The 24,903-nt window shown below is 50.4% G+C and overlaps 1 protein-coding gene and 1 long non-coding RNA gene across 4 annotated transcripts in view; one reads left to right on the top strand and one right to left on the bottom strand.

The window, feature by feature from the left end:
* Window positions 1-5,245: 5,245 nt before the first annotated feature.
* The window catches only part of CA9 (carbonic anhydrase 9), a 48,344-nt gene continuing 28,686 nt past the window's right edge, over window positions 5,246-24,903 (top strand). For both annotated transcript variants that reach the window (XM_081880871.1, XM_081880870.1), the window contains exons 1-3: window positions 5,246-5,404; window positions 10,873-10,914; window positions 11,635-11,805. In XM_081880871.1, coding sequence (XP_081736997.1) covers window positions 5,284-5,404; window positions 10,873-10,914; window positions 11,635-11,805 — 334 coding nt within the window. In that variant the 5' untranslated portion in view covers window positions 5,246-5,283. The remainder of the gene's footprint in view (window positions 5,405-10,872; window positions 10,915-11,634; window positions 11,806-24,903) is intronic.
* Window positions 8,612-11,908, bottom strand: LOC309352442. Of its 2 annotated transcripts, XR_014161319.1 has the most exons (3): window positions 11,819-11,908; window positions 10,784-10,881; window positions 8,612-8,737 (listed from the first exon to the last, which is right to left on the bottom strand). It is a non-coding gene; the product is annotated as an uncharacterized lncRNA (long non-coding RNA). The 2 variants fall into 2 exon arrangements; XR_014161320.1 differs by lacking the exon at window positions 11,819-11,908 and having other exon boundaries at window positions 10,784-10,900.

Raw genomic sequence — 24,903 nt, 5'->3', positions numbered from 1 at the left:
GTGGCGGCGCCAGCATTGCCCCCCATCTGTTAGCACCTCGTACGACACGGGGCCCGTGACCCTGGTGACTGTGGCAGGTACCCATGCAGGGCCTGCCCCAAAATTCTTTGCGTACACTGGGTCCTGGGCCTCGAAGGTCCGGGGGTTCCTGCCTTCCCCCACCACTACCTCATCCTGAGCTCTATCGGGGTGAAGGCGGTCCAATCTGATTGCAAGGCGCCGACCCATTAGTAGTTCAGCGGGGCTCCGGCCAGTCGTTGAGCTGGGGGTGCTGTGCTGTGCTAGAAGGAATGTGGCAAGGCGGTACTCCCAATCCCCTTGCGTCATGCGGCGAAGGGTGTCCTTGGTGGTCCGCACCATGCGTTCTGCTTGGCCATTGGTGGCAGGGTGGAATGGCGCCGAACGGATGTGGCGGATGGCGTTCTGCACTGTGAAGGTTTGAAATTCTCCTGATGTAAATGCAGTCCCGTTGTCTGAGACGAGAGTGTCAGGGAGCCCGTGGGTTGCAAACAGCCTGCGTAGTACCCGGATGGCTGCGGACGTAGAAGTGGACGGTACCAGTGCGACTTCCAGCCATTTGGTGTAGGAGTCCACCACTATGAAGAATGTTTTCCCCTGAAAGGGGCCAGCGAAGTCCACATGCAGGCGTGACCATGGTGCTCGGGCGGACTCCCAGGACTGGACTGGGGCCCTTGGGGGATCTGGGCGGGATTCCTGGCAGGCCTGGCAGTGTTTGACCCAGGCCTCTATCTCTCCGTCGATCCCCGGCCACCACACATAACTCCTGGCAAGGGCCTTCATTCTTACTACCCCTGGGTGTGTCTCGTGTAGGGCTGTGAGGACCCTTTTGCGGAGGGGCTGGGGAACAACGACCCTGCTTCCCCATAACAGGCACCCCTTGTGGGCTGACAGTTCATGTTTGCGGGTTGTGTAGCCGGCGAATTCTGGCCCGGGGCTGCGGCTGGGCCATCCCCTCCACACCCAGTCCAGGACCCGGGAGATGACCCTATCTTTCTTGGAATGGTGTGCAACTTCTTGTGCCTGAATGGGGCGGTCAGGAAGCAGCTCCAGGCTCATAACCTCTTGTGCAGGTGCTGGGTCGGGGCCTGTTTCCGGTAGTGGTAGCCTGCTGAGGGCGTCTGCATGGCCCATCGCCTTTCCAGGGCGGTGAATCAGTGCATACTGGTAGCTGGCAAGGAAAATTGACCACCTGAGGACGCGAGGAGACAGCACTTGGGGGGTCTGCTTTTCGGGGGCAAACAAGCCAAGCAACGGCTTGTGGTCAGTCACCACGGTGAAGGGCCGCCCGTACAAGAAATCATGGAATTTTTTTACTCCCTTCACGATTGCCAGACCCTCCTTGTCGATTTGCGAGTAGTTCCGCTCGGTTTCGTTGAGTGTCTGGGAAAAGTATGCTACCGGTACCTCTCTTCCATCCGGGAGTTGGTGTCCCAGGACAGCGCCGATGCCATAGGGCGAGGCGTCGCATGCTAGCACCACCGGCAGCCTCTCGTCGAAGTGTGCCAAGACCGAGTTTGAGACAAGCAAGTCCTTGACTGCCTGGAATGCGGCCTCCTGGCGCTGGCCCCACACCCAAGGGGCCCGCTTGTCCAGGAGTCTGTGTAGGGGCTCCGCTACCGCCGCCTTGTGGGGAAGGAAGGAATGGTAAAAGTTCAATAATCCCAAGAAGGCCTGAAGTTCAGTCTTGTTCTTGGGCGCTGGGGCATCACAAATGGCCCGTACCTTGTCCCCAGTCGGGTGAACCCCTTCTGCATCCACCATAAATCCCAGAAAGTCCACTTGAGGCACTCCTAGTAGACATTTTTCCCGCTTCACCTTGAGACCCGCCATCTGGAAACGGTGCAGAACAGTGCGGAGGCGGTCCTCAAACTCCTCTGGTGTGGGCCCGGCAATCAACACATCATCAAAGAAGGGGGTGACACCAGGAATCCCTTTAAGGAGAGAGTCCATTAGATTCTGGAATATGCCTGGTGCCACGCTGACCCCGAATTGCAGCCGCTTTACCCTGAACGCTCCTCTGTGCGTCACAATCGTCTGTGCCTCTGCTGTGGCCTCATCTACTGGCAGCTGTTGATATGCTTGGGCCAAGTCCAGCTTGCCAAAAATTTTCGACCCAGCCAGGGTGGCAAGGACATGGCTGACCACTGGCACTGGGTATGCATGGGCCATGAGGGCCTTGTTTATGGTACATTTGTAGTCTGCGCAGATGCGGACCGAACCATTAGGCTTGACGGGTGTGACGATTGGGGTTTCCCAGGGGGCATTAGGCACCGGCTCCAGCACTCCTTGCTCCACGAGTCGGTCCAATTCCTCGTCTATACGGGGTTTCAGGGCGAATGGGACCCGGTGGGCCTTGAGCCTGACTGGTCATACTGCGGGGTCAAGCTGTAGAGCAATGGGGGGGCCCGTATACTGTCCCAATTTCCCATCGAAAACCCCCGGAAACTCCTTGCATATGGCGTCCACGTCCACTTGTAAGCTCATGTGGTTCACCCCGGTGATGGCTAGTCCCAGTGGTCCAAACCATGCCAACCCCAGTAAGCTAATGTAGGGGCCCTTGACCACAAGCAAGTCCAGTTGCCGCGTCCGCCCTCGGTATTGCACCCTGAAGGTCCCCACCCCCATTGTGGGGACCTTACGTTTCTGGAAGTCCCGGAGGGTGAATGGGGCCGGCCTGAGTTTGGGACCCCCAGTAGGACACAGTTTCCTTAAGGTCCTTGCCGAGATTATGGATAGAGTTGAACCCGTGTCAAGCTCCATGCGGCATGGGGCCCCCTCTATCTGTACCTCTACATAAATTTTCTCTACGTTGGGGTGGGGCAACTGGTATACCTGGAAGTCTGTGAGCTCCGTCGAGTTGCCTTGGTGCGTTGGGCCCCGGGACCTGGGGCTCTTGGATTGGTCATCTGATGCCTGGCTTCGGGTGGGCCGAGCCCGACACACCCGGGCGATGTGTCCCAATTTTCTGCACTGCCTGCACTCTGCGTTGCGGAAACGGCAGGTCCTCCTCTCGTGACTTTCTCCACAGCTTGCGCAGTTCCCTCCTTCTCGTCGAGGCAGCTGTGGTATGTGGGCTGCTTGAGTGCGCTGCTGTACTCGGTGCACCTCCTCCCTGTCGGATCCCGAGTCGTTGGTGAGGTCTTCGTGGTGGACCCTCGGTTGGGACGGCTGGCTCAGCCGTGCCTCTTGCGTCGACCTCTCAGCAGCTTCCGTTGCCAGGGCCTCCTCCAGAGCGACCTGGAACGTTAGGTTCTTCTTAGCGTAGAGGCGTCGTTGCAGCTTCTCATCCTTCAGGCCACCGACGAGGCGGTCACGAAGCATGTTCTCCAGCTCTGAGAAGTTGCAGAACCGGGCAGCTTGGCGGAGAGAGGTCACAAACCCAGTTATGGTTTCCCCAGGGGCTTGCCGCTTTGCGTAGAAGGCATTTCGACGAGCCACCACTGAGGGCTGTGGCGAAAAGTGCCCCTTCAGCTGTTCCATTATTGTTTTGTATGGAACAGTAGCGACGTCTTCAGGCGCAAGGAGAGCCCGGGCGATTTCCAATGTCTCCTCTCCGCAGACGCTGAAGAATATTGCCCTCTTCTTGGCGTCTTCTTCATCGGTGACCCCTTTGGCTTCTAGGAGGAAGGTGAAACGGGAGGCGTACGCTTCCCAGTCTCCAGATGCTGGGTTGAATGGCGAGAAGCTGCTGTCAGTTGCCATTCTGAGTTCCTTGTGTCCCGGAGCTGAAGCCTGGATACACGGTGCGAGGCAGCGGTGCGGCAGGTGGCGGTGCTGCGGTGCTGTGTGTGGCAGTCAGCTCAGCGGGATCCCATCCTCGTCGCCAGTGAAATATACTCGGAGTCGCAAAGTGATTTCATGCTCTTTATTCAGCTCATAGTGGTGAGGAGGAATGAATGAATGTCCCCTCAAAGTATCTGCTTTATATACATTATTTACACAATGGGCTGCACATGATTGGCTAATTCCAGGATTCTACTGTAGGCCAATCAGGTTGTGGATTCACTTCTATCTGGAGCATGATTGGGTGGTTCCTGCTAACCAATCATACTGCTGCATTGTTCTAGGACCAATCAGACTGCTGCATTCTGAATCCTATTGTTCTAGGACCAATCAGACTGCTGCCTTTTGGAGCCTATTGTTCTAGGACCAATCAGACTGCTGCAGTTTGGATCCTATTCAACTCAGTACATAACATAAATAATAATAATAATAATGTGTAGTATGTGAAAACCAAAAGTTTATTTTAGGATTGATATGACGACAAATTCCAGGGAGTGGAGTGGGCAGTATTAATCTTTGCAAGAGAACACAACAAAGGGTCTTATGCCACAACAAACCTTAGTCTTCAAGCTGCAACAAGACTCTCTGTTTGGTTAGCGAGAGGTGGAGATCCTGATTTGCACTCCAAAATATGGAGGTGTGGCAGCATTCACAGGTGAACATTCTCACCTGCCCTCTTGCATTGGGATGTGGTCACCTTCCCTCTTACACCATTTCCAAGGCTTGAAAGGAGACCTGCTGTTGCAGCTCCTTCTGAGATCAGTTTGGGAGCTGAGTCTCTACCCCACAGGATCAGTGCACCTGAGAATCCTCAGCAGCTGCTGGGGCCTCACCACTGAATGACCCCACTGGTTCTGGCAGGCAGGCAGCTCCAAACCACCCATTAAAGTAGGGGCATTGGAGGCTGCTGCCTATCTCGCTACTGTCTACTCTGACTGGCAGCTGCAGTTCCCCAGAGTTTCAGGTAGGAACCCTTTCCTTTGCCCTACCTGGAGATAGTGCCAGCCAGGAATTGAACCTGCAACCTTCTGCATGCAAAGCAGGCAAATGCTCTGCAACTGAGCTAAGGTTCTTTGGTGCCCCACAATCCAGCAGAGCAATGCTCTATTGGAGACTCTGGGTCATTGTGGGTAATTTAGACTGGTGGCTACCAAGCTCCGAAGGGGCCTTTAAGACAAAGAGAGGCTCTGTAGGAGCAGCTGAGAGGAGTAAGCCGGCGACCATGGCCGAGGGTGTCCTGGCGAGCGCTGGGAAGAACGGCACCAGGGCAGGGCAGAGCTCCCAGGCTCAGCCGGGAGATAGTCCCCCAGAGCCAGGAGCCAGGAGGGGGCGCTTTCAGCCCGCGGGGCTCCCCGGAGGAGGCGGCGGTAGCAGCGACAGATCCTGGCTATAAAAGGGCGCGCCCGCCCCGTCGGCCGTCCTGAGCGCCTGCCGCTCCCACTCGGCCAGGCGTGGAGTGAGCCGCGTGCAGCGAGGACGATGCGCGCCCGGGACTGGCGAGGGCTGCCCCGCAGCCGTCTCCTTCTGCTGGCCGCCCTGCTCGCCTGGGCCGCCGCCGATGCCCACGAAGAGGACGCGGAGGGGCCCCACTCGGAGGCAGGTGGGTCAGCAGTGCGGCTGAAGCCCCCAGATCCGCCCCCCATCCCCGTGTAGACATGGTAGAGCCGCCGATCTTCCAAGGGACCCACAAGGGAGGCCCCGCCCCCGGGGGCAAGTGCATCTCCCCCCGGGATGGAGGGCGCGTGGAGAAGGGAGAAGGGAGAGCCGCTCCGTCAGGGACCGCCACGCGTGCCGCTGCTGCTCTGGTGCCGTCCTCCGGCTCCAACCTCGCCTTTACTCCCGGGGCCGGAGCCGGAGGTCGCCCCTGGAGGGGCCGAGAATGCCGACGCGACCTCCAGGCGCCGGCGGAAGAGGATGCCTCTGAACATGCTCAGAGTGCCCTTCGCTCTCTGCTCCCTCCCAGCCGGTTCGACTTCTCAGCGGGAAAGGAAAGTGTCTCCCGGGACTCCATCCTGCTCTCGCTTTATCACCTGGGTACCAGCGGCCCCCACGCCGCGCCCAGAGCAGCGCAGCAACGCGGCCGGCCAGGAGTGAACAAAAAGGAGCGAGGGGAGGCGCGGATGCTGGTCTGTTTAGCTGGCTTGGCTTGCGGGGTCCGGAGGATCCTGATCGGGAGAGAATCTCGGTGGGAGTCCCCCCCCCCGGGGGTCCTGATAGTCCCGCTCCAGCTGTGGAGGCGCCCCGACGCGCCTCTCCGCCTCCCTCACTCCAGAGGCATCTCTCCCCCCCCCCCATTCCCGCCTTCTCCGACGGGCCCCCGGCCTGAGGCCTCTGTGAACAATGGCTGGAGGAGAGAGGGGGGAGGTGGTCTAGTTTGGGGAGCCGGATAGGCAAAGACTGGCCCACCTCCCCCCGGCAGCCCCCTCCCTTTCCCGCGGGGCTTTCTGGGCTTTCTGCTTGTGCCATCCTCAAGTCAAGGAACAAAGTTAGTCGGGCCCCGGGGAGGGGCCCTTTGGCGGCGCGGCGCCCCCTCCCCGCCCGGCGCTGCTGCCCCCGAGGCTTCTTTCTCTTGAGCCCCGGACAAGAGGCAGCCGGGCTGTGCCGAGGCTCCCAGAAGAGCTCGACTGAAAAGTTCTCGGCTTCTTTTTCAACACCGGGAGTTCCTCTGTCCTCCCCTCCAGCCTGCTCCTTATGGTGGGACCCTGGTGCTAGGGGGGCGGACCGCAGCTGCTTGTCTTGTGAGGAGCTGAGCAGCATCCTTGACGCTGTTGCTCTTGCCTAGCTCAAAGCCATTCCATTTCAGGTGAGGCCACTGCTCTCCCCACTGAATTATCCTTTTAAACTAAGCAGCAAAGCATTGGGAGAATTGCCTTAATCAGTGCAGGAGGACCAGGTGGAATGATGGGGTCCAGGCAGAGGAAACGGGGGCTGAGCAAGGACGAGAAATGGGAGGTGGGAGTCTTTGGGGTGGAATCGCCAGAGACCAAATGGTCTCTGCCCCCTACTGGGCAAGCCACCTCTATCTCTTCCACCTCTCCTTGGTCACCTGGTGGGAAAGGCTGAGCCCATGTTCTGGGCAGAGCATAAGGAAGGGGATTTGCGTGGCAAGTCACCTCCCCCAGTGAAATAAAGACACGGACACAATGATGTAAGGTTAATGGGCATAAAAGGCCACAACTTTATTGATTACGAAAATTGAAGGTATTGGCCTTAGGCATTGGCTCCTATCGACTACCCGGCATGGTGACCGGGAAGGGTTGAACACAACCGCGGGAGTCCTGTTGAAGTACGCCAACTAGGATCCCACGGGCGTCACCGCTCGGGGGCGGGCCGGGGGCCCTACCTCACAAGGCTTCGGACAAGGCCACGCCCCCCGGAGTCCTCTACCGGACTACCCCTTCACATTGGGGGAAGGTGATGGCGCTTCCTCCCCCCCTCCATTTGTCTAACCTTGGCCCATGCCAATGCCTAACCACCAATACCGAGAAAGTTGTGACGATTGCTACGAGGTAGGCGAAAAAACCAAAAGGCCGGAAATTGCGCCAACTTGGAAAAATTCCTACCAGGCCCCTTGCGGCGACCAACCGAAGTCCATAGCAACGCCAAGCCTGCCTAATCTAAGGGTGGGTGGGATGGGAAAACCGCTCCTCAGCTGGGCGAGGGGGAAAAGAGGGCGATCCCCGGGCGTGCCTGGCCCTAAATAGCCCGGGCCACGCCTCCCCCACCCGCCGATTGGCGGGCTGGGTGCAGTCACGCCCAGGGATTCCCCCAAGTCTCGCGGGGCAAGGGAAGCCCCCGCGAATGTGGGAGGATCCTGCATGCAACACCCTCTCCGCTGGAAGGGGCGGAAAGGGCTTTAGTGCCTCTCTTGCTCTGAGCTTTTGGGGAGTGCCCAAAACAGCAAAGTCTCCCCAGAAAGTGAAACTGAACAAAACTACATTATGCTACCGTTTCTGCACAAACCTTTTGCTTTTGTTTCCTGCATTTAGCCCAGACCTCCCACAATCCACCTTGTACCTAACTTACTCATGTTAGCAGTAAATGGCCTCTCTGGTTGGTATGAGAGGAAGCAGACTGCATCTTTCGCATTACTTGGGGCAGTTCCAGGAGGCCTTGGGGTGCACTGTCAGCTTCACCCTAGAACCTGCGGTGGGCCTCGTGGTGGCTTAAGGCCTGTTGAGCAAGGCTTAAAGAGGCACCTGCAGTCCCCTCTTGGAACCACTGAAAGACACCAGCACCCGTCTCCTTAGCAGGCTCAGCCACATCCATGTGGGGCTTGTGGGAAGAGAGACACTGGCCACCTGAGGGGCCTGGCATGTGTGTACACCCTTGGGGTGGGTGGGCAGGGAGGAAGCACATTACAGTCTGTGCCACCAGCATGGGCGGGCGGGGGGGGGGACTTGCAGGAATCTGGCCCACTCCCAGCCCTCAGGCACTGCTCTATCCATCAGGCACATGAACTCCTGGCCCAAGTTGCCAGGAGGGGATTATTATGTGTGGCATAAGTTGTTCTGAACGGAAAAATGTTTTTCAGGAAATTTCATTAATTACATCTCAGGGTGTTCCATTTTCTTCCGCATTAGCTATGCTTAATTTATAAATGGAAGAAATTGAACAGTTAAAAAGCAAAGAGCTTGTAACATGTCTTTTACTAGCACATACAGCCATAGCCAGAAACTGGAAAACTTAAATTCTCCAGATATGAACCAGTGAGATAACATAGTTTGGCAAACAGCCTTACTGGGGAAGCACTATCACACAAATTAAATGTCATGTGGACAAAACAAAAAGCACCTGACAATTTCCATGAAATCTGGCATTATTTTATTGTATATACAAATAATGAAGCAAGGGTCTGGGAAGAACCTCCAGTTCAGGGTGCAGTTGGCTTGTATAGACCAGAGGTGTTTGTTTGTTTCCCACCAGCCATATCCTGTAACAAAGGAAGTAAAGAAGTTAATGATATAGTGTATTATAATTTGTTTGGTATTATGGCAGCCCTGTATCTGGATCTCTTTAATGTTTGGTGTTTATTATATTTTTATATGTGTTGGAAGCTGCCCAGAGTGGCTGGGGAAATTATTACTACTACTGCTACACCATGAGAGAGAGAGAGAGAGAGAGAGAGGAAGAGAGAGGATGAGCTCTTAGATCCTAATGACTTTTTATTTATTTAGCTTTTGTATGCCTGAGAAACTTGCTTTTTCCCTTTTTGTATTTGTTACTGTTTTGAAATCCATTAAAAACGATTTGGTGGGGGGAGTTGTTCTGAGCAGGAGGTTGCAGAGGAAACACTCCAGCAAAGTAGCTGCCAAGGAGGGGGGCTGAAGGCCCACCTGGCCCACCCATCCTTTTTAGGTGTCGATTTTATTAGAGCTTTCATCTTTTCACAGTAAAATGGTTCAGTCCCTTCTGCCACTGGAGCCTCCACTCATCCTCCAACCCCATCATCTTTTTGCAATAATATTTTCATTTCTGCTTTGGAGTCCTTGGCACATTCTAGTGCTCAGCTTTGCTTAATCCTCCCTCCTTCTAGAGGAAATGCCTCAGGTGGTTTCAGTGCCACCTCCCAGATGATGTTATTGTTCCTTCTTACATCCCCAAGTCTGAATGCAGGTGGGGAAAAGGCAAGAGTAGGGTGGTTAGGAGTCCAATGAATAGGGCTTGGAGGGACTCTCTACTTGAGACCCCAGAGACCCAGTGCTGCCAGTCAATTTGGGCAACACTGGCCTAGATGGACCCAAGGATGTGCCTCAGTATAAGGCAGCCTCCTGTGCTGTGTGCTAGAGGTTTCAATAGGGACAGTCCAGGGTCTTTTGCTTCCAGGGGCAGCTGCATCCATCTGCCTAAGGGTAGGGCTACCCTCTGTCCCAGGTCCAGTCCCCCATGTCATCTCCAGGTAGGAATGGGAAAGAGCCACCAGCTAGTCAGTGGAGGCAATGCTGAGCTGGGGGGTGCAGGAAATAGAAGGCAGTTTTCTCTGCAACAGAGGGCACACCTGTTGATCAGAACAGACTCTCAAAACTGGGCAACTGTGTTCAAGTCTTGTACCTGGCCTTCCTCTTGGTTTCTAAGGGTTTGGCATGTGGGGAACATGTGGGTCAAGGGCGAGTAGGGTGTATGTGGAGCTCCAGGAGCAGCAGGTTTCCAAAGGGCAAAAGATGGGGTTGCAGATAGTGCAGAGCTAAGAGCGGGGTCTTCCCTGCTTGATCTGGGAGTGGGCACAGCCCAGAGTTTTCTTTGCAGTCATGCAGGAGATTAGGAAGGAACCGCCATCTAAACAGAGGGCCCTGAACTAAGAACTGAAAGTGCTTATTGGGACAAGTGCCCCGAACAGCTTCATGGGAGGGGGCCCCAGTGCCTGAGTGCTTGTCCAGAAGCCCTCCAGGGGAAATCTCAGCTCAGTCGTGGACCCAAGAGGGGAATTTTCGCAAGAATCTCTCCCTCCCATTGTTCCTTCAGCAGGACAAGAATAATCCTGTTGGACCACTTTACAGGGTTGTAAGAGTTACTGAGAGGATGTGTGTGAAAAACTTTCAGCATGAGAAAAGAGCCATAAAAGGCTCCCATATATTCTTCCACTTGCCTCTCCTGCAATACATTGACACCAAGTTCTGCCACCCTCATGAGGCTGCTTGGCTGGCTATGGGGACCTGGCCTCCCCATCACCATAGAAATGGAGCCAGGTGTGGAGTGCACCTGAGCAGGGGAGGGGGAAGGGCAGGGAGGGAGGAGCAGCCACTCACCTCTCTTCTCTGGACCACCTGGCCTCCCTTTGGAGGCAAGCAGGATTATACCTGGCCTAGGTAGGTAGGTAACTTGATTGGTAGCCAAGCTGCCTTACCAGGTAGGGACTGGTAGACTCCTGGCACTCTCCCACCTCTGCCATGCAGTGGGGTTGCATGGGATGGGAGTAGAGGACCCTTTCCCAGGATCATGCCTGACCCAGTAATATCCCCTTCCTCCACCAGAGGCTCACCAGGCGGATGGGAGCCGGTAAAGCAGCTGTTGAGCCTTGCTGGAGACCCTCCAGACTTTCTGATCCCTGGCTTTCCTTTCTCTTTCCAGGTCTTCCTCCTGGCCATGGAAACAGTCACTGGAGCTATGCAGGTAAAGGCTGGCGGTGAAGGCTGCCCCCTCCCTCTCTCCTCTAGGCTTCTGGCCAGAAAACAGACGCTGTGGGGCTTAATGATTAGCCAGCTCCCTGCTCCCTCCCTCTCACGCAGAGCCAGCCGCCCTGCTCTCCCTGGGCCTGATCAGCACCACCCCAAGGCCTGCATGGGTGGGTCTGGGTCTGGCTAAATGAGAGTGGGGGCAAAGACCTCTTGCCAGTGAGTCCTGTTGGTCCCCCAGCTCAGTCCCCCATCTCCCGTGAGGCTGGGCCCCCAGGGCCTCCTTCCGTGGCTCTGGCACTCCTTGGCCCCCTCCTCCCCCAGCAGGAAGCTCAGGTGCCTCTGCTGGCACTTTGCCCTGTGGGAACCGGCTGCTTCTGAGATTCAGCCGGTTTGCCTTGGGGAGGAGAGCAACCTTGGCACGTGCCCTTGAAGGCCTGGCTCAGCGCGGAGGTGTGTGGGGCCCAGCTGGGGGGGGGGAGTGATAGCAGGGAAGCAGGCGCCAGGAAGGCACTTTGCAATAAGGGCAAGACAGGAGAAGTTGAGCCTCTTGCCTCTCATCTGGGCTCCTTGATGGCCTCTTAGTTTATCCCCCAACAACATCAGGATGAGAGTGAAGGGCTTGCTCAAGGTCAACCTCATCAACCCCCAAGATGGGCCACAAGCAGCTAGAAGGAAAAACCCCTCCCCTCCCCTGATGCCTGCCCTCCTCTTTCAGACAAGGCAGAGTGGGCCTCTGATTTCCCCCACTGCGGGGGCCACATGCAGTCCCCCATCAACATTGAGACGGGGGCCGCCCTCTTCAGTCCCCAGCTGGAGCCCATCCTCCTGCCTGACTACAGCCTGCCTCCCAGGGAGATGCTCCGCCTCCAGAACAATGGACACACAGGTGAGACCCCTACCGGCCCATGCCCAGCCACACCCAGGAAGCACCAGTGGGCAGGGAGGCGTTGGCACATCAACCGTTTGGGATTTTCATGAGGCTGGCAAGGCTGCTTCTCTGTTGATGTTCCAGTTCTGCATTGTTATGGTTCCCCTCCCCCCGGCCAGGGGGAAGCCCCCCAGGGGACTTCATATCTGAACCTAGATTCAAACCTGTGGCTGTCATGCTGTACTCCAACCCTTCTTATTATTCAATGGTTTATTCACTTAAAATGTTTCTCAGCCCTTTCCTTAAAGCGCCTGTCCAAGGGGGCTTGCAACAGTCAACATTTACAAAAGGATCAACAGCACACACAAAAAGAAAAAACTTCCATTTCCTCCCCATCCCCCACTTTCCCAAGACAAAAAAACCAATAAAGATATTCAGCCAAGCAATTAAAACATTTTCCACAGCTCAGCAACCCACAGTCTGAGCCAGAGGGCATTTCTCAAGGACAGGCTGGTCATAAGAGAAACTTCAACGCCTCCCCAAAGGTGAACGGGTGGCTGAGTCTGCTTCAGATCCACCAGCAGGGAGTTCCAAAGGCATGGGAGCCACCACAGGGAAGGTCCTCTCTCTCATGGACACCAACAGCACTGAGCTAGGAGTTGGGCGCATGCAGAGGGCTTCAGCCCATGGGTTTTATGGAAAACAGCGGTAAAGGAACAAAAGCTAACGTAGTATGGGAAGCAAGTAAGGCAGTAATAAGAGGTTACTTTATCCAGCAGAATGCAATCAAAAACAAGAAGAGAGAAAAAGGGAAAGATGAGATTTTGAAGCAGATAATGGTAAATGAGCAGAAATTATCCCAAAAACCTAATTGCCAGAAAGCAAAAGAAAATATAAAAATTCTACAAGCTCAATTTGCTACAATAATAAATAGAGAGGTTGAATGGAATATAAAAAAATTAAGACAAAAAAACTTCGAGTTTGCAAATAAGTCAGGCAAGTGGTTAGCATGGCAAATTAAAAAGAGGAAGGAAAGGAGCACAATAAATAAAATAAAGGTGGGAGAGGAAGAGAAATCAGATCCTAAAGAAATTAGGGGAGAGTTTCTCAATTATTATAGAAGATTATATTCCAACAAAGAGAAAATTAGTTTAAGGAGAATTGAGAGATTTCTGAAGGATAAAGGGGTGAAAAAAATCTCAATGGAGGAAAGACAACAGCTGAACACCCCAATAGGAAGTGATGAAATAGAAGACGCAATTAAAGAGTTAAAGAGGGGGAAAGCTCCAGGCCCTGATGGATTCACCGCAGGTTATTACAAAGAGATGAAACCCATTTTGGTGGGACCTTTGAAAGAAACTATGGATAACATTTTAAGGAAAGGGGAATTCCCAGAGACCTGGAAAGAGGCATATATTACATTTATCACCAAGCAAGACGCAGATTTAACCCAGGTTAAAAATTATAGACCGATCTCACTGCTAAATGTAGATTATAAAATATTTGCGGGGATCCTTGCAAAAAGACTGAAGAGGCTATTATCAGAGACTATTCATGGGGACCAAGCGGGATTCCTGCCAGGACGGCAGATGAGAGACAATACAAGAAATATAATTAACATGTTAGAGTATTTATCTGTCAAGATTAACAAACAGGCCATAATGATGTTTGTCGATGCCGAGAAGGCATTCGATAATGTTATTTGGGACTTTATGTTGAAAAATTTAGAGCATATAGAAGTGGGGGAGGATTTCTTTAATGGAGTAAAAGCCATATATACAGATCAGAAAGCCAAGCTGATTATCAATAATATAGTGACAGAAGAGATAAAGATACGAAGAGGAACAAGACAGGGCTGCCCGCTCTCCCCGCTTCTGTTTATAATGACCTTAGAAGTATTACTAAACTCTATAAGGCAGAATCAAAAAATAAAAGGAGTGTTAGTTGGGCAGAATGCATATAAGATTAGAGCCTATGCGGATGATGTAGTTATAATGACAGAAGAACCAACAACTGCAACAGGAGAGATATTAAAAGAATTAGACCAGTTTGGAGAGGTAGCAGGGTTCAAATTAAATAAGAGTAAAACAAAAATAATAGGTAAAAATTTGGATCAGAAACTAACAGAAACAATTCAACAGCAAACGCAAATAGAAGTGGTTAAAAAAGTGAAATATCTTGGCATTTGGATAACACCTAGGAATATAGATCTGTTTAAGAATAATTATGAATCGACGTGGAGGGAAATAAGAAAAGATTTGGAAATTTGGGGAGGGTTGAAACTGTCGTTTTGGGGAAGGATTAACACAATTAAGATGAATGTGCTGCCGAGGTTGATGTTCTTATTTCAAACTATCCCAATAATTAAAGGAAGCCGAATCTTTAAAGAGTGGCAACGAGTGTTGTCGAGATACATATGGCAGGGAAAGAAACCTAGGATTCAATTTAAACTATTAACAGACATAAAAGAAAGGGGGGGCTTCGCCTTGCCGGATGTGAAATTATATTATGAGGCGGTTTGTCTGTGTTGGGTTAAAGATTGGGTAAGGCTAGAGAACAGGGAATTATTAGACTTGGAGGGTTACGACAACAACTTCGGCTGGCACGCTTACTTATGGCGGGATAAATGGAAGATATATAAAGGATTTGGGAATCATATTTTCAGAGGACCTTTAATTGAAATATGGGATAAATATAAAAATCTGCTGGAACCAAAAACCCCACATTGGCTTTCACCTCTAGAAGTCATGTGTGTGAAGACTATTAATATGAGAAATAAATGGGCAACATATAACCAGTTAATAATTAAAGAAGATGGGAAATGGATTGTACGACCATACGATCAGGTTAAAGAACATGTCTATGACTGGTTACACCATCTCCAGGTGAACCAAATGTTCAGGAAGGATCTTAAAGAAAGAGGCTATGCAGAGAAAGAATCTAAGTTCCAGACGGAAATTATAAACAAAGAAGAAAAAATTGTTTCGAAAATGTATAGGATACTGTTGGATTGGAGTTTAGGGGATGAGGAGGTTAAGTGTGTAATGATTCGCTGGGCAAAGGATGTAGGACATAATATACTATTTGAAGATTGGGAAAAACTCTGGAAGGAAGGACTAAATTTCACGGCGTGTGTAACGGTAAAAGAAAACATAATGAAGATGTTTTATAGATGGTATTTAACACCTATGAAACTGTCGAAAATGTATAAGGTGGATAATAAGTGCTGGAAATGTAGGGTTAGTGAGGGTTCCTTCTATCACATGTGGTGGGAGTGTGGAAAAGTTAAACAGTTTTGGGAAAAAATCTATATAGAACTGAAGAAGATTTTAAAATACACGTTTCCAAAGAAAGCAGAATTTTTCCTACTAGGTATATTGGGTTATGTGATAAGAAAAGAGGATCGTAAATTAGTATATTATGCGGTTACAGCAGCAAGAGTAATGCTGGCCCAGATGTGGAAAAAGCAGGAGACACCAACGGTGGAGGAATGGAGATTTAAGCTGTTGGATTATATGGAATTGGACAGACTTACAGGCAAAGTAAGATACATAAGAGACCAAAAGTTCACGGAGGATTGGGGAAAATATGTAGATTACTTGGAATTCATTAGTCAAGGGAAAATAACGCTAAAGGGATTTAGAGACGCACTGTGAAAGACTGTGAGTTATTGTTTAAAGAGAATAGGAGACCAAATAATATGTAAGGTTAATATACATTAAGAAATGTATATAAAAAGGTACAATGACAATATATACTAAGAAATGTGTAATTTAAAGTGTTACTTCGAATGATTTTCGGGAAAGCTAAAGGAAGTTTTGAAAACGAAGATTAAGAAATGTAACCAAAGTAAAAATTAAGTTTCTATATATTTCTCTTACTTTTATTTCTTTCTTTATTTCTATTTGTCTGTGCAACACTTTTATTTCTGTATGTTTATATGTGTGGGTGTGTACATATTCTTTACTTCTATGAAATAAAAATTTAAACGGGAAAAAAAAAAATAAAACATTTTCCACAGCTCAGCAACCCACAGTCTGAGCCAGAGGGCATTTCTCAAGGACAGGCTGGTCATAAGAGAAACTTCAACGCCTCCCCAAAGGTGAACGGGTGGCTGAGTCTGCTTCAGATCCACCAGCAGGGAGTTCCAAAGGCATGGGAGCCACCACAGGGAAGGTCCTCTCTCTCATGGACACCAACAGCACTGAGCTAGGAGTTGGGCGCATGCAGAGGGCTTCAGCCCATGGGAAGGCTGATAGTGTGTGCTGCAGGCAGTCCATTAGATAACTTGGGCCCAAACGGTTTACAGCTTTAAAGGCTAAAGCCATCACTTTAAATTGGGCTCAGAAATGCACCAGAAGGCAGGACAGAGCCAGGACAGCAGAAGGGGTTACAGTAGCTGACCACTTCTCTTCCTCGTCAAAGATCTAGTCAGAGGTAGACTTTGGTCTTTCAAATTTCAGCAGCCCCCAATGCAAGGCCAAAATTTGGGGAGCCCCCAACTGAATGATGGGGGGGTTCCTGCAACATGTGACACCCCCTTAGTTTGGCATCCAGTGCGGGAAAATTGGTGCCACTGCCCTAAAACCACCTCTTCTCTAGTGGCCACATTTGGGACCAGCTGATGTTTTCAAGCTGCTTTTCAGAGCAACCCTATGCAGAGCACATTGCAGTAGTTAAGCCTGGATGTGACTCTGGTGTAGGTCAGTTTCTAGGTCAGACCTTTCCAGGTGGGCTGAAGCTGATGCACAGTGCTTCTTCACCTGTCAGCCAAGCTGCATGTGGGATATAGAAAAGGCAAGATCTAGCCCAGAGCTGTTCCCCTGCACCAGCTGAGGATACCAACAGCCTTCCTGGGATAAGGAGGTGGGGGAAAGAGGCAGAGCCAAATGTCATACTGAGGATGCTGCACCACAAATCTTGGGATGACAGCCTCCCAGCAGTTCATGTAGAGGTTGAAAAGCATAGATGTGGACCCCTAAGCTAGGGGGCATGGGGCAGAGCAAATGCCTCCTCCCCAGGCTCCATCATTCTGAAAAGGCTCGTCCTGAAAGGGCTGGGACCTTGTGAAGCCAAATCCCAGTCCAGACAGCTGACCAGAAAGTTGCTGTGATTGAGGGTATCGAAACCACTAAGAGGTGAAGGAGAGACAACAGGAGTGCCCCTTGTCCCCCCTTCATCCTTTGCCATAAGTCGTCCATTAGGACCAGCAAAGTGGTTTCATAGCATAACGAGGCCTGAGCTGGAATGGATCCAAATAATCAGCCTCATGCGAGGCCACCTGGAACTGAGAGACCTTCAGCCCCTTGCACCAAAATGACACATTTGAGAGCAGATGGTGGCTTTTGATACTTCTGGTGTGTCTCAGGGAGGTGGGACACTGTGCTTCAGTGATTCCACTCTTGCTCCTGGGTCCGTTTACATGGTAGTCATGGGAGGCTACAGTTCAGCGCCATGTGAGTTGCCCTGTAGTGTCCCAAAGGGTTCCATCTTGTTCCCTGTGGACTTTAACATCTATATAAAGCTTCTGGGAGAGTCAGAGTGGAGATGACACCCAGCTCTATCTCTGCTCCATCTGAATCAGGAGAGGCAGCTGAGGTTTTAGAGCAGGGCCTGGAGGCAGAGAAGGGCTAATAAACTAAAGCTGAATCCAGAAATGACCAGTATTATGTGTCCTGGGTTCTCACATCTGAGAGGTAGGGAGGCAGCCTGCCCTAGACGGGGAAGGAGCAGGCTTGCAGCTTGGTGGGACTCCTGGATTCAACAGCATCCCAGAGGCTAAAGCCTTTGATGTCTCCTGCCATCTTGCCCCAATTTGCTTTGTGCTGCTAGTTTCAAGGGTGTCTGGCTGACTGGTCGGCAGGCAGAAGAAGGAGCAGGTGGTGTGAGCAGGACGGTGCTCCCAATGTAGGGAAATCTCTCTGGCTGTCTTGTGCTTTCGCCCTTCTACCCACCTTCCTCCAGCCCTCTTCTCCTCCTCCTCTTTTTTGCTGGGCCAAGCAGAATTATTCTTGTAACCTCCACACAGAAGAAAGGACTTTTGGAGCTCTCCAAGGATCAGCTCCACTCATTTGCAAAGTCTTCCTCTGTTCAATGTGAGTCATATGGGGGAGGGAGGATGAGGGCTCCCCCCTCATTACTCTCCCATAGGCAGCAGGGAGCCTCTTGAACTCCCGGGGGCTGCCTGTGCACTCTGGAGCCCTTCCCCCCCCCGAGCTCTAAAATGTGTGAAGAGCCAACAGGATCCACGGAGTCTCCCTGCTCAAAGTGGCTTGACCCTCTGCCTCTTGGAGAACAACCAGGAAGGCGAGGGAGGGTGTTGGGCAAGCAGGTTCATCCTCTGCATGATTAATATCTCAAGGGCAAACCCAGCTTTGAATGGGGCTCTCGTGTTTTACTGCAGATACTCAGATGACTGATAATACCTTTTTGCAAAAGCAGCAGTGGGGGGAGGGAGGTTGAGGCTCCTTAGAAACTAGTGAATGCATAGAAGCAGAAATACATTTTTGTGGAATCAAGCCTCTAGATGCACCTGATAGACTCCAACCTTCAAAAGCTTCTTCTGTTGTGTATCTGTTTGCCTGAGGAGCCTAAAGACTCAGTGCCAGCAAAGTGTCTTTAATGCTCGTCCAGTAGGCAATAGAGAAAGTGAGCCCAAGGAGGGGGCAGGCAGGTCTCACTGGGGCTGAATTGCCCCAAAGGCCTCCCCCCAGTACTCTGGCCGTCCTGACCATGCCCTGAACGCAGGCTATTATGCCTCACCAGGCTGTTGTGAAGACAAGGAAGAGAGGGCTGGCTGGGCACTTTCTGCAAGGCGCTTCTCGGATGTAGGATGACTGTAGGGCTGGAATAGCTGCCATTTGAGGAGAAACATAAACAGCCCATGCTCCAGGAAGTGGAGAGGGCAGGATACCTGAGCTCATGAATCATTTCTCTTCTTTTATAATACGAAAGTGTAAAGGAAGCTCAGTGAGAGGAATCGGCTGCAGGTGTAAAGCCAGTCAGGGGGCGGTGGCCGCTTTTCCACACCCAAAAAGGTCACGGAAAATAAAGAGAGGCAAAATGATTATGGTGGATGCAGTAACCGCACAAAGGGCCTTTTGACAACTCAAGGGGCATTGTGGGAGAAAGCAGGACTGAGCATGTGCAGAAAGCGGGGGGGGGGGGAGGCACAAATGCCTCAGGAAGAGTGAGCAAAAGTGTTTTTGCAAATGGGTGGAGGGAGCCTGGAGTAAGTCTCTTTTGTCAGATCACGAGGGGACGTCTGCTGGAACCCAGGCAGAAACCCTGTCTGTGGGTCCTGGTGGAGTGCCAGGAAGGGCAGCAGTGGGGGGTGGAGCTGAAGGTCCCAGTGGGCAGAGCTGACTCCTAGTCTGGTCTCCTCATCCTCCCCATCGCAAAGACCGCTGAGCTGCAATCCTTTACGTGGCAGGAGGAAGCGCCATTGAGCTCAATGGGATTGATGTCTAATTCATGTACAGTGGTACCTTGGGTTAAGAACTTAATTCGTTCTGGAGGTCCGTTCTTAACCTGAAACTGTTCTTAACCTGAAGCACCACTTTAGCTAATGGGACCTCCTCCTGCTGCCGTGCAATTTCTGTTCTCATCCTGAAGTAAAGTTCTTAACCCGAGGTACTATTTCTGGGTTAGCGGAGTCTGTAACCTGAAGCGTCTGAAACCCGAAGTACCACTGTATTTAGGCAGCCTCTAGACCCCCTTGCACAGACCACAGTGTCATTTACAATAAAGCAACTAAAGAAGGCCACACAAAACATTTTCTATGAATTTATAACAGAAGCGTTGTTTGTGAGTGAGTGTGTATGTGTGTGTGTGTGTGTGGTGTTTCTACAAACTGAATGATTGGGCGGGGGGGGCTTCCTGCAACAGAGACACGCTTGGAATGGACTCTGGGCACGGCAGTGCAGACCCCAAGAAAGACATGAGAGAGAGCAGAAAGTCAGTTGTTATGGTTGGGGGGGGGGGATTGGTGAGGAAGACTAGGCTCAAGGTGTGGGCTGGGGGGAGGCAGTGCCCCAGTTCCCCATAGCAAAAAACATCTTCTGGCATTGCTTGGAGGTCATCCTCTGAGCGTGCACACTACATTGTCATCAGTATACTGAAGCTCTATGGCGGAAGTTACAGTAACCTTACAGTAGCCTCACTCAGCCTGCTCAGATTAAAGAGCTTTCCATCTGTTCGATATATGATTTCTACACCAGGGGGGAGTTTCCCTTCAACGATGTGTAGGATCATGGCAATGGGAATAATAGAGTTGGGGTGATAACACATCCTTGTTTAATGCCTGATCCCACTGTGAATGGTTGACTTTGAGAGGCATTGTTATCCGTGATTGTTGCCATCATATTATCTTGGAGGAGCCAAAGGATGTTCACAATTTATATGGTTAGCTGATTTTCAGAAGGAAAGTCCACAGGGCAGTATGATTTACAATGTTGAAGGCCTTAGTCAGGTCAATAAACGCCATATACAGGGGTTGGTTTTGCTCTCTGCGTTTTTCTTGAAGCTGTCGAGCAGTGAAAATCATATCCACTGTCCCCCTAGAAGGTTGAAAACCTTTTTGGGATTCAGGAAGGGTAGCCTCAGATATAGTTAGGAGACGGTTTGCTAAGATCCTTGCAAGAATTTTGCCGACCGCAGCTAATAGAGAGATGCCACAATAATTTGAAAACTTTGACAGGTATCTTCTGTCTTTGTTGTTTTTCATTTGGTTAATACCTGTACACAACTCTCCCAGATTTGGAGATACTGCATATTGGAGATATTGTGTACAGCATCACTGTGTTGTAACCCCAGCAAAGCTTTCGTCCTAGATCAGGCACCCCCAACCTGTGGCCCTCCAGATGTTTTGGCCTACAACTCCCATGATCCCTAGCTAACAGGACCAGTGGGCAGGGATGATGGGAATTGTAGTCCAAAACATCTGGAGGGCCGAAGGCTGGAGATGCCTGTCCTAGATCCATTTGTTCTCTCAAAGCAGGAGTTTTTCCAGTGAGGGTGTTGGAAGGATTGTTTAGCCTGGCTCAGAAAAAGAGGCCTTGTGCAGACCAGAGTTTACTGTGTCAATTAATACATTCACACAATTTGCCTGTGCAGTTTCCTGGTGATTCTACGGGCAAATCTGAGGGGTCTAAATGGTGGGGGGAGGAATGCACCAGATAAGGCACTGCTCTCTACCTCCCTGTCCTGTGGTACTTAATGAAGTCAACCAATGAGATGGTAACGAGTGTCTGCTGGCTTGGGTGCAGAAGATCAAAGTTGCTCCTCATAGGCAGATTCAAATCTGGGGGCGGGGGGGGGGGGGGGGTGGCCAGAGAGAGAGCGGATGAGCAGCTCAGTAATGCTCAAATGTGGACAAGCCCTTAGCAACAAGGTGCTTCCTTCCTCTGTGAATGGGCAAATGCCTCTCGCGTGCCTCCTGGGGATAGAGGGTGCCAGGCTCTGCCCGCTCCCTAGCCAGGCTGTGTTCTGGTTAGGCAAGAGTCAAAGTCCCTTCAAGCCTATTGTGCTGCTTGTTGGGCGGGGGCAGGATAAGAGCAGCCTCTTTTCTTTGCCAAACCTTTTCACTCTGGCTCACTGAAGCCAGCGGTGGAGCGAGCAGGAAGTGGATCCCTGCCCTTCTGGGTGTGATCTGCTGAGGACAAGCACCTGCTGCCAGCTGAGCTCCCTGCTTGTTGGCTACTCTTGCGTTTGGGAAGATGTGGGCACCTCATTTCTTGGCAGGGGGTGGGGTGGGGGGAACAAACTGATAAGGAGCTGGGACTCTCTCCAGCAGATGTGGCAGCCAAGGCAATTTGATCCCTGGACAAATTTTCCATTGCCAGGTTGCTCTGGCCTTAGAAAGACCACTTGCTGATCTTGGCCCGTCTTGCTCAGAAAGCCCTGCCCACTCTCCCTGGCATATGCTCTCAGCCATCTCTAGGGATGGGACCAGGGTCCCTGCCACTGCCACATGAAGTCACTGGAGGGGAGACGCTCTGAATTATAACGGGGGGGGGGGGCAGATCCATAGTACAGTGGTACCTCTAGTTATGAAATTAATTCGTTCTGGAGGTCTGTTCTTAACCTGAAACTGTTCTTAACTAGAGGAGTGCTTTCACTAATGGGGCCTCTTGCTGACACTGTGCAGCTGGCACATGATTTCCGTTCTCATCCTGGGGTAAAGTTCTCAACTCGAGGTAACTCTTCCAGGTTAGTGGAGTTTGTAACCTGAAGCATTTGTAACTCGAGGTACCACTGTACTGTACTGTAGATGGCTCTACTGCTGAGTTATGCCATCTTTCGGCTCATGATCTCCTTTCACAATGTGCTGTGCAGCAAAGCAGGTTTCCTCTCTGCCTATTTTTTGAGTGGATTAGAGCCCAGCAAAGTCTGAAAAGAGTCTACTCTGGGTCAGTTTGGTTTGGATGGAGGAATGCAAAGTTTTTGCCTTCAGCACATTTGACTGATGCAAATATGAGGCAGATTGCAAAGTTGAGCAAAGCTGAGCAAATGCACAGGTGCCCTTGCAAAGCGATTGCATAGGCAGGGAGTAGAGGCGAGTCTGGAAACTCCTGTGGGCTGCAGACTGAGCAGGGCTCCATAGTGACAAGAGCCTGTTGTAAAAGAAAGAGGAAGGAAGGAAGGAAGGAAGGAAGGAAGGAAGGAAGGAAGGAAGGAAGGAAGGAAGGGAAGGAACAACCATGATTGTTCAGGCAAGTGAAAAGGGCACACATCTTCTTGCACTTGGCCCGGACAGATCTTGCTCCGTCTTGCTCTTGGCCAGTAGTCGAGTTTCCTTCCTTCATTGCTGAAGCTGTGCCTTTGGCCTAAGGCCCTCCTTCACTTATTTCTATTCTGAGAAGCCTCTTGATCTTCTCCTCCCTTCAGTTGGGCTTCCATGGGCTGAGGGGGGCAGGGATGGATGCCTAGGGACCAGGAGGGCGGCGGGGGGGGGGGTGTTCCTCCTCCTTGTGGCTGCCCAATTCCATGGGAGCTCTTTGAGGCTACAGAATTTTCTCCTGCAGATGTAAAACCCCAAAATCAGAGGGACACAGAGTGAGAGAAATATCTTAAGTTTGAAGACAGCTGGAGAGTCCATTTCTGCATACTCTCTGAATAATAGTTGCTACTTGCAAGTACATACCCTCATTCTGATAAAAAGCACTACAGTGGTACCTCGGGTTACAGACGCTTCAGGTTACAGACACTTCAGGTTACAGACTCCACTAACCCAGAAATAGTACCTTGGGCTAAGAACTTTACTTCAGGATGAGAACAGAAATCGCGTGGCGGCAGTGGGAGGCCCCATTAGCTAAAGTGGTACCTCAGATTAAGAACAGTTTCAGGTTAAGAACGGACCTCCAGAACGAATTAAGTTCTTAACCCGAGGTACCACTGTAGAAGGAAGTTTAAATTGCCACAGATTTACACACATCAATGAAAAAATCAGAACCAACAGCCCCCTTCTTACTATGCTGGAGTGTGGAATGCCTGATTATTCTTACTATTCTTCTTCTTCTTCTTCTTCTTCTTCTTCTTCTTCTTCTTTTATTTTGTTTTATTTTCTACCTTATCTTAATTAACCACAATAGGCCACAAACATGTATCACAGAACTGGGTTTTTTTTTCCATCCCCAGGTCATGGATTTTATTTTTATTTTATTTTTTATGGGGAGGGATATTTTAGTATATGCAGTGATTTTACATAAGTTGTATTGTTTACTTAGGGTTCTTACATTGCCTGAATTGGATGATTACTTTTTTTGGGGGGGGGGTTGATCACTCATATGAATGTCTGCTATCTTTTCCCACCAGTTTAAGGTGGGATAAACTTGCATTGTACAAAAATCTGCATGACATGTGAGTTGGTATTTGTATGCTTTTATTTGAAAATGAAGAGAAAGAGACCCGCCATTTAGGCTAAGGTCCTCAGGGGCCCCTCTGAGTCCCAGAGGCACCTGCCACAGACCCAGCCTCCAGCTCCTCTTCCTGGAGAGAGAGGCAGCCCGCTGAGAAGGAGGCAGTGCAAGGAGCTCTGCTACGCAGCCCAGAGAGTCTTTGCTGGAAGGTCTTGCCTCTGCCACAAAAGCAGCAGCTGTCATTGCCAACCAAATACGCCATATAATCCCATATATACTAGAAGATGAGACAAAACAATGGGTGCACCTAGAGAGGGACACAATTGAAAATACCTGCACCACAGCGTACCCACTCCTCCCAAACAAACTAAAGAAAAATCCCACAACACTTTTAAAAAAAATAATATTTATTGAAATTTCCAAGAAAAAAGAGAGAGGGAAAAAGAAAAGAAATTACATAATCCAAAAAAAAAAAGAAAAAAGTACAAAATACGGGGGGGGGGGGGGGGGAAATAAAAGCAGGTTAAAAACAAATCCCTCTTTCTCTATCTTATGATTCATTTACTTATTTCCATGACTTCCTCACACCTCCCTCCTTTGTATTCCAATTCAAATAATTAATTCAGCAAGTTTCCCCCTCTTTGTTTTATCTTAGTTCTTTATCTTAAACATATTATATCATTCTATTTTTCATCTAATTATCAAACCATTTTTTGCATATTCCTTTTTAACCTTATTGTTAGAAATCACTTCGTTTCCTTCCTACTTCATTTTAAGCTCCATTGTTTTTACACTGTTTCTGCAAATAGTCCTTAAATTTCTTCCCATAAAGTTTCAAAATTTAAACCATATTTATACCTAACTTCTTCAAACCTTTCTACTAATGCCAATTATTTCCTTTCCAGCAAATTCCCTGTTTTTTCATTAATATCAAACTAATTCCAAAAATAAAAAGAAGTTCTCCTCAAATTTTTATCCAACGTCCCTTCTTCCTGGTTTCGGGTTATGTCAGTCCTTTCAGTCTCACATCCAGTCCATCAATCTGGTGTTCTGATATCAGAGGCTCTTAAGTCACTTCCATGCCCCCTCTGCAGATTTTCTTGTTCCTGTTTATTCTTACACCCTTCCCTGTCCCTTGTTGGTTTCTTTCATGATTTCTTCCCTTTCTCCTTGGGAGATGGGCTTCCGGGGAACTCTAATCGGTAGCAATCTCCATTTTCTTTCATCAGGCTAGCCCATTCCCCAGAGTCCCACTCCC

This window comes from Podarcis erhardii (genome assembly GCF_964252035.2).
Source record: "Podarcis erhardii genome assembly, chromosome: 11".
Lineage (NCBI taxonomy): Eukaryota > Metazoa > Chordata > Lepidosauria > Squamata > Lacertidae > Podarcis > Podarcis erhardii.
This window is presented reverse-complemented; position numbering and strand designations above follow the sequence as displayed.